The sequence below is a fragment of the Liolophura sinensis genome, chromosome 10 (assembly GCF_032854445.1).
Source record: "Liolophura sinensis isolate JHLJ2023 chromosome 10, CUHK_Ljap_v2, whole genome shotgun sequence".
In the NCBI taxonomy this organism is placed as follows: domain Eukaryota; kingdom Metazoa; phylum Mollusca; class Polyplacophora; order Chitonida; family Chitonidae; genus Liolophura; species Liolophura sinensis.
Window position 1 is genome coordinate 5,841,514 of NC_088304.1, and position 9,656 is coordinate 5,851,169.

General features: G+C 39.6%; 1 protein-coding gene across 1 annotated transcript; it reads right to left on the bottom strand.

The window, feature by feature from the left end:
• Positions 1-333: 333 nt before the first annotated feature.
• LOC135476665 (uncharacterized) lies at positions 334-9,470 on the bottom strand. The gene is made up of 3 exons (XM_064756768.1): positions 9,436-9,470; positions 6,282-6,383; positions 334-4,135 (listed from the first exon to the last, which is right to left on the bottom strand). Exon 3 carries the CDS (start codon positions 4,119-4,121, stop codon positions 1,008-1,010), a length of 3,114 nt encoding a protein of 1,037 aa, XP_064612838.1. The 5' UTR covers positions 4,122-4,135; positions 6,282-6,383; positions 9,436-9,470; the 3' UTR covers positions 334-1,007.
• Between the last annotated feature and the right edge of the window lie 186 nt (positions 9,471-9,656).

Sequence of the window (9,656 nt, forward strand, 5' to 3'; positions counted from 1 at the left end):
TCCCTTGTACAGGATGTAAAATCATCTCCTGAAGGTTAATCACAAGTGGAACATTAGGCCACTGTCAATGAATTGCCACCTGACTCTCTGGCACATAGTGCTTATAGTTAAAATACATGCAGCATTGGCATTTAGAAAGATTTCTCTTCAAAATTCAAACCATTTTATTAATTAGTGCACTCAGCATCTCCATTTTCATGAACTGGGTTGCAAGAAACTAAGAATTAATTATTGATGGCCTCGAGACTTTAGGAATAACTGCTTACATTTGAAAATACTGTATTTCACCTAAAGTTCAGGAGAATGCAGCACTTATGTACTTATGTCTTTGACTTATGTACCATACAGGTCTCCTTTAAAAGTGTTATTTCTGAATTTTTTATTGACTTCTTGTTGTAAAAACTTAAAGTGTTCACATAATATAAATGAGTGTTTTTAGACCTTCATAGGCTTCATTTTTACATACCAAACTTTAAGTGAAACAATAGAATAGTAACAGACAGTAAAACAAAGGATTAATCAAGAGTGGAAAGATTGCTGATTTCAGTCTGATTTCTGTAACATACCATTTTTTTTTTCAACAAACATGGTATTTAATGTTGGAGTATCTTGCAATTACACCAGCAGTAACCTTCAAAAGAATTTCTTCCAAAGGTGAACACGAAAATAGAAAAGCTTGGTGTATCAACAAACGAATCACTGGCAACCGACATAATCAGTGTGGTGCACTTCACAAAGCCTACCTGAGAATTCAAACATCTGACCACTTTTAACTCATTGGAAAAATTTTATGTATGAAAGATTAACACTGATGGGTTTTACATAGACATTCCAGTTGTCTATCTACTGATGCTCTTTTCATTCTTGTTTTGCATTCCTTCACTTCTAGAGGTATATATCATCTAAAAAGCTGGAACTTAGGTCAGGAGCTTTGATCAAGTCATAGAGGTGAAGCCAAAAGGTCAAGATAAAATTGTTCTTAGAAGCCGATATCACAATTACTTATTTTATGTGCTATCTAGCTCCCCAAGTTCCTCTTCTAAACTTGCCATCTTCTTGTCAAAAAAGGCACGAGAAACAGCCCGCTTTTTGCGAGCAGCTGCACCACCATTAAATTTTGCGGCTTTTTGTGCTCTGCGCTTCACTTTAGCCGGATGCACGACAAATGTGTCAAACACGATTGACCTTCGCTGTCGTCTCTGGCCAATACCACGCTCTGGATCTTCATATATTGTCTCATACATCTTATCAACCACATTCTTAAAATTCTTATTCAGATAAATGTCCTCAATGCTTTCTGTTTTCTTTGTTTTCCTTTTTTTCTTTTTTGGCTCAGTCTGCTCAGAAGTGCTCTGAGATATGGCACCTTCAAGGATTTCACCTGAGGATGAAGAGTCCTGAATCCTCGGCTGTGCCTGAGGATTACTAAAGAATTCCACAGACTTCCTGCGCATGCGTGTTGACCTTCGTGATTGACCAGGCTCCTGGGGATCCTCCAATATTATTCCATCTTGAGAAATTTGTTCCAGAAGTCTCTTTCGTTTTCGAGGTTCCTTCAACTGCTGTGATTCAGATTCCGTTCCCTGGAGTATTGGCCCAGCAGTCAGCTGGGTTATTGGTAAGCTCTGATTCGGTAAGGGGTTTGAGATTGGAGAAAGTTCAACAGGCGATTCACTAAAACCAGATGTGTACAGCTGAGGAGGGTCAGAGGAACCCCCGGGGTTGTCAAGGCCAAAGGTGTCACCTCCACTCCCCATAACCAGGATAACAGCAGGGGGAGACAACTCTGTCAAAGGGGAATCCCCTGTTTGAAGGTCCATGTTAACTTGGGCAACAGAAAGTGTTTTGGGCAGGTCTACATGTATGCCTGGGTTGACACTGGTGTCCATAATGGTGTCTTTTCCAGTGTCAGAGCTGCTAATGCCTATCCCTTCGCTTGTTTCATGAGAGCCAGTGACATTTGTGAAAACCGGATCATCTAAGGCAGAGGTAACACCCATCTCAACACAGTCAAGAGACAGGTTTGAGTTGAGCTGCGAACTACAAGGGCTGCTCACCTCCATTTGCTCGGCGGACAACATTAACCTGGTCGTCTCTTCTGGCGATTGTACCGTCATTTTCCTCTCCAAAGTTTGGTTATGCAACAGGTGCTCCAGATCCGAGGCGTTGACCCACACCTGATCCATGGCAGCCTCACCTGGCGGCGTTATGTCATTAAAGAGCAGGTTTCCACTGAAACCTGCGCTCTTACAATCCAGCGACTTGTCAGGCGATAGAAATCTGTGCATGTGACGGAGTTGTGACTCCGGCGTGGATGACCTGCACGTCTCCGGCGAAGAATCTGCACACTTCTCTGTCAGCACACAACTGGAGAAGCTTCCCAGATAAGGTTCATACAGCTCATCACATGGAATAGGATTGCTAGAGGCTGAAAAGGGAGACGGAAGACCAGTAATCTTAGTCACTTTAGAGTCAACCTCAGATCCGGACAAACTGAAAGCTTCAGCTGATTTATGACCCTTTGGATTTTCAGAAAGAGGACAAAAACACTTCTCTTTTCCAACAAAGTCACCTCTGACGGAAGATCTACAGGTATTGAAGTCCTTTCCTACCTCGCCACACTTTTCTTCAGATGAATTAAGCTCCGTCTCTAGTTCTTCAATGGAAGGTACAGAAGGAGCGAAACCCTGGCTTTTTTTGTAAGATGACTTTCTCCTTAGAGCTCTTGTCTTCACTGAGCTTTGAACAAAGGCAGATAACGGGGCAGCAAAATCTAACTGATCCTTTTGCTCGGCACTCAAGTAAGGCTCACCCAAGTTGGAAATAAATTCAGGAACATTCTCCTTGTCACAATTGGTTTGATGTGAATCCAATTTGGTTTCAAGTTCCAAAATTGGAGGCACAGAAAGAACAAAACTCCTGCGCTTTTTGTACAATGACTTTCTCCTAAGGGATTTCACTTTGGCGGAAAAAGAAGGTAATGGTGCAAGTAAATCTAACAAATCTTCCTGTTGAGTGCTGGAGTAAGGTTGATCCACACTGGAGAGGACGTCATGAGCGTTTTCCTGATTACAGGCGTCTTCTGTGTCACTAATCGCTTTCGCTTCACACTTGTCACTTGATTCTGAATAAAGCTTGTTTTGTTTTCCAGACGATTTATCTCTTGTCTCACTACAGCTATCGAGTGAAACCGGATCTAAATCCTTTTCTAGATTGTCGCCATTTAATTGAGGTGTATCAAGTTCGGCCTCGAGTTCTTGAATGGGAGGCACAGAAAGAGCAAAACTTCTGCGCTTTTTGTACGATGACTTCCTCCTGGACGTTTTTGGTTTCTCACAACTTTGGGGAAAAGATAAGAGTGCAAGAGATTCTAAAGGATCTCCATCCTGAGCGCCGGAATAAGGCTGATCCACACTGGGAACAATGTCACAAGGGTTTTCCTCATCACAGCAGTCTTCTGTGCCACTAGCTGTTTTCGCCTTGCATCTTTTACTGCATTTCGCTAACAGTTCATTTTGCTTTCTAGACGACAGATCGCTGCTGATTTCAGGTGGAACCAAATCCAAATCCTCTTCTGCTTCAAATTCCTGAATGGGAGGCACAGAAAGAGCAAAACTCCTGCGCTTTTTGTATGAAGACTTTCTCCTGGACGTTTTTGGCTTCTCAGCACTTTGAGAAACACATAATGGGATAAGTGGATCAACAGAAACGTCTCCCAGGGTGTCCAAGTACTGTTCAGTGGAATGGGGAATGACTCCTAATGAATTCTCTTGACAACTGCTGTTCACTTCGCACTTCGTCGACGACAGTCTTCGCTTTCCAGATGGCCGATCTGCAGTCTTGCTACAGCTGTCAAACGCAACCCAAACAGTTCCATAGGCACTCTCTGAAAAACTTGGGCTATTACTTTCCCGTTTTTGTGAAAGATTTTCAATAGAGTTGAGGACATTCAACTTCTCCTGAACATCAACACCTTCACTTTCACTTTCAGGGAAGGTGTCGATGGACTGGCGCTTTAAGAGGCGCAAGGAGCGGCGCCTGCTCTCTCTCCGCACACTACGACGGCTGCGAACAGAAGGCGCCGGAGACCACTCGAGAAAGTCCTTCACCCAGTCTTCCATACTGACATCTGCTCCTTTTAACATCAAAAGAAAAACAACACAAAATCAGTTCAAAGTTCTCCACTGAAATTTTTGTATTTATGTATTTGAATGTTGCTTAATGTCATACTCATTTGTGAAAGCATGTTTCACTGGAAACGTACCATGGGAGTTTTTATGGTAGAAGGAAACCAGATTTACAAATTCCCTGTCCTACGGCAAGTTTGAAAGTGCACCTTATGTGCACCTAATCTTGTAACCACTAGAACATCTATTTCAAGACAGATTAATTAGGCAATCCAAACACAATCTGACAGTTTTGTAACCAGCACTGCGAACACCTCAAGTTGCAATAAATTAGTACTTTTATTTATTTGATTGGTGTTTTACGCCGTACTCAAGAATATTTCACTTATATGATGGCAGCCAGCATTATGGTTGGACGAAGCCAGGTAGAGCATGAGGTAAACCTATGACCATCTGCAGGTTGCTTTCCCACATATGACCGTAGACAAACCCCTAGCTTCCGAAAAAAAAAAAAAAAGGACAGGGTGGCACTTTTCCAGAAGGGGCACTTTTTAGCGCGAATTACAGCTTTAAAGGGCACTATTTTCTGCTTGCGTCTTTAATAATGAATGTGATTAATAAATATTCTAAAGATATTTAGAAAGCCTACTCAACACTCAACTATGCATTAGTATGCTGTAATCCTTTTAATTTTCAGGACATATTAATTGGAAGTGCTTAAAGCAGAAAATTTCTATTCTCAGTTTTCCACAAAATTAAAGACCTATACATGTGTTGTTCATTAGATGTACTAACCATGTGAGGAAAATTATCTATCCCTGTTACAATTACAGTGTATACTGGTTAAAAAGAGCAGATGTTCCAAAAAATGGAAGAATTGTAATATATCAAAGTGTGTATCCACATCAAGTGTTTCCAGCTTTAGGGAAATAGCCTAAATGGACAGACTTAATTTATAGAACTGCTGATCTATACAGGGTCCTTCTTTAGAGCCTTAAAAAAAACTACTAAAAACAGCTTTACTTCTGATTTTAAATTAAAGACATCAGCTACAGATGCTAGTTGTAGTGTTTGACTAAAGAAAATAACTTTGGTTTGAAATTGTCAATAAAATATTACGCCTGTTTGATATATGTGTGAATGCATACTAAATGCAACTATGAAATTTGTTATAAAAATAAAGGCAACTCTTATTATTCATGAAGGCAATGTGACCTTTAGAATTTTTTTTTCGCAGACACTGTACAGAGGGAAAAAATCACTAAAATATATAAAAATTCATATATATTTCTAGATATGTTACTGTTAAATTAAAACACTATTTCAACTTAATAAAACTGATGAAACTGTGAAGTAGGCCTATGCCTGCATGGCTGGCGTGAAAATAGAAATCAGATGGAGGAAAATGAAAACATGAAAATGAAACGGCTCTGGCATGCTAACCACCTTGGCCATGGAGGCCACCCAATTATGGTAATTAAACTAGGTTTTATACATGTACAGGATTTGAAATGTTCAGGTGAACAGGTAAGAAATCCAATTTAAAACAAGGCACAGCATGAGATAAGGATAAGTCAGGTATTGACATCCATCTTCGGTGAAGGAAATTGCAACTTGGACATGTCTATCTGCATGATCTTTTCGACATAAGACACTCATCAGGGGACATAACTAAAAACGTATGCCAGACTTATTGCCCATAGCAGAAATGTTATTGTTTGTGTGCACATCATCATTTTCCCCTGCTGATGGCTTTCTGGTAAATTTTACGTTAACTGCCAGAACAAATGGATTAGTTTTTTGCTATACATGTAACAGCAACTGGAAACTGAGCCTACTGTATACACTGAAACCTGTGAGACCTAGCCTTATTACTGCCATGTTAAAAGTGAAGAAATTGCAGGCATGACCTTACTTGCAGGGCTCAGGTTAAATTCTAGAGAGATAGGTAACTCAGTACCTGTCACATGTGAAAGAAACAAAAACATTTCTCCTTCTGATGTACCTATCTCCAGTCACCCTGTTCATGGTATCATGATGCATGACTACGTAAGCTGAGGATAAGTAGAAAGAAGGCTACGGACTTCTGCCTGAGAAGCATAAAATCGTATTGGAGTACTCTGCCGGTATATGTTCATTTCACATGTGCCTCACCTCCATTAAATGCAGGAGGCTTCTATCTTCCATTATTTACCACAGAATAAAGTCTGCTTGAACAACTTCAATGTTTCATTGGATACAATGGGTGTATTGTACCTGCAAATAGAAACAACTTGTTCATTTACCTGATAGGAGTTTAACTGCATACTTTTCACTTAAGATAACAGCAGTCAGGTTCAACAACTCTTCTCGCAAATCCACAAGTAAAGCAGAGATATACAAAAACTTAAAACAAATTATGTAGCATACATGCATAATCCAAATAGCAATATCAGTGATAAGAGCTGAATACATTTATTGGACTACCTTGAAAAATGTTCCAACATTAATGAAGGTGGCAAGATTTACCAGTGAAAAAAACCTTACCAGTGAATCTGAAAAACCTCTTGACGTAACACAGCTCAAACAACTGAAGTGATGTACACATAGCTTTATATTTAGTTTCACATTCCTCAAGTGCAAGGCTTCAGGAAAATGTAAATCCCCGGAGCTCAGCCATCACGTAACATCACCCAATGTCACAACCACTGTTGAAGATTCACTTCAAAAATCTTGGTATAGCAAGCACTAACAGGCCTTTTTGTGCCTGTAGGTGTGTAACCTTGCCTGGGGGCGAGGCAAGAGGTTATCAATGACTAACATTAGGGGATGCTAGGTGGTAGGCAAATAACTGACACAAATACAAAATCAGAGTGAGTGATATGTATTGCTGCCATCTGGGTGACTAGACAGGCTGATGACTGTCCAAGGTGGTGACTAACTCCTCACTGCCCTGCTAACATTAGGGCTGGACATTTATAGCCCCAGCCAGGACCTTAGAGAAAGCATTTAATTACCCAGCTTTGGGTGTCTACTCAGTACATGACTTAACTAAGATTTGTGTTTCCAAAACATTGGAAACACTTCGATTAAGGACAGTCTAAAAGGTACATGTAAGAACACTTAACTGCTACTTAATCCGCTATTTATACTCTAGAGGTATAAAAAATATGAAAAGCCTACTACCTGTACTTTTATAACTAAACAACATTTAATTGTTATGAAACCACATTAACTCATTTAATTTTACTGTAAATCCTCAATAACTGCAAGCTAGTAACCATAATGACAAAGTTCAAGTTAATATGAACACAGTCATATGCAATATCCTGCATGTACATGTACCTAATATGAATTACTAATGATGAATTTCTTCCCCAAACTGAAAGTCTTTAAAACTAACACATCAGTGTTGCCAAAAAGGCGAGAAGCCAAATCTTAACTACAGCCTTACTACAGGTGTATGTTTCAACCTTGTCGATGTATTTGCATACATTGTTTTCATAGCTTCCAAAGGGGGATCATTGTAAGTGCCTTAATTTCAAAGGAGTCACAATGTGGTTAGTACCAGGTGGCTATTTGAACTCCTCTCTTTAAACTGGTGAAATGGTGTACAGTTTACCATTGGCTGTTACTGTGGCCATGGTACTCTGCCAGTGCAGTATAAAGAGAAGAATTGAAATAGCCACCTGGGCCTACAATATGGTACTTGTATGAGATGCACTGTATCTATAGTTGTACCTAGAATAGTCTATCAGTGTGCTATTTTAAAATTCTGACATCCATTGTAACACTGAATCCATTGCCAACTCTCAAACAAATCGCTGTACATCTGTGCATTTCAACTCCATGGAGCCGATCTCAATGCTCACAGCACCCAAACTTACCTCTACTAAAAATACAATATGGCCTAGATGGACTATATCTAGAACTCAACGATATTCTTACCATTTCTTTAAATAAAAGTGACATCTTCATTTGCAACTGTTTGATTGTTGTACATTGTAGTCACGTACTTACCAGTAAGAAAAATCCCACTAAGAAGCTCACATTTTCACGTGATCTCCCTTTTCTGCTTCTTACATGTTAAAAATAGTACTTAACTGTGTAAACAGCAAGAAAAAAATGTACTGGGAAAATGCTAGTTCAACAAGTCAAATGATACACCGCTATATGTCGGCCATAGGCCAGCAGAAAAAAAAAAGAGGAAAATGCAAGTTTATGGAAGAGATTTTTCTTAGCAGCAAGTACATATTCATAACAACCAGTGTAAGTTGTTGATGAGGGCGTCGTTTTATTTGAAAAAAAAGTCCTTCTGGAAACCATCTCATTTCATCTCGATTTACATATTATCTTTAGTCAGTTTTCGAATCAGTTTCACATGTTGGGAACTATGAGATCCTTTAAATTAGGAAGCTGCTTGAATAGAACTTTTTGTACTACAACGAAAGCACTACGTGGAGTGTAAAACTCTCATGAATATGAATCTCCTGAAAGCCTTGATGATGACAAGTAGCCCAAAGCTAAGCTTTGTTTCAGTCATATAGACTTCCAAGCAGACAATTTCACTAAAAAAAAGCAAACACCTTGATCTCTACCTTATTTTTGCTATCCACTGATTCCCTAAAATGCCCGAAATGTGATCTGTCAAAGCAGGCATTGGTAAACCATCTTTCAACAGTAATCCAGCCATTTAAACTTTTGAATCAGACAACTCAATTCAACGTCTGCCATGTTTGGAATGTTTTTTTCTACTTTGGGTTAGGTGACAAGCCGTGAAAATTTTATCCTACCCAGCATTCTCTTTAAAGAATTGCATGCCCTGTAAACAGAATGTTTGGTGGGTCAAAATTTTCACAGCCCATCACCTTGCCCAAAGATGAAAAAAAATTCCAAACATGGCAAACGTTGATTTGAGTTGTTCGATTCGAAAGTTTAAACGGCTGGATTATTGTTGAAAGATAGCTTACCAATGCTGGCTTTGACATTACATTTCGGGCGTTTAAGGGAATCGGTGAATTGCGAATATAAGGTAGGGTTCGAGTCGCTGTATTTTTTAGTGAAATTGTCCGCGTGGAAGTCTATAGGCCTGAAGCTGGGCGTTACGTCAGGGACGTCCAGCTTATCTTTAGACTACATGTAGGTGACAAGCGGAAGTAAATCGTTGTTGTTGTAACACAAAGTATTGAAACGAAACAAAATGCGCCTGGCTTCGCCGTACTTCGAAATAATTTCATCTCCTTCATAACATGATGTGAACAACACCCATAAATGCATTCCACGCATAAGGACATAGTCTGCCTGACTTAGTTTCGCTAATAGCACTTACGCTGTGACTTACTGCATCTTTTTGCTCCCAAATTTTGAAGTCGTGCAAACTAACGGCTGACCAATCAAAACCAAGGACCAAGTGAGTAAAGCTAAATAGTGTATTATCTCTGATATGGAAACGGACTTATAATTATCCGAACACAATAATCTACGAAATAGTGCAATGCCAATGCGAATACGGTTTTACATCAGACACCTTATTTCATATTGATTATAATA

Bases quoted from the DNA above. Each gene is read 5' to 3' on its own strand.
- LOC135476665 (XM_064756768.1), bottom strand. From the start codon at position 4,121: ATGGAAGACTGGGTGAAGGACTTTCTCGAGTGGTCTCCGGCGCCTTCT.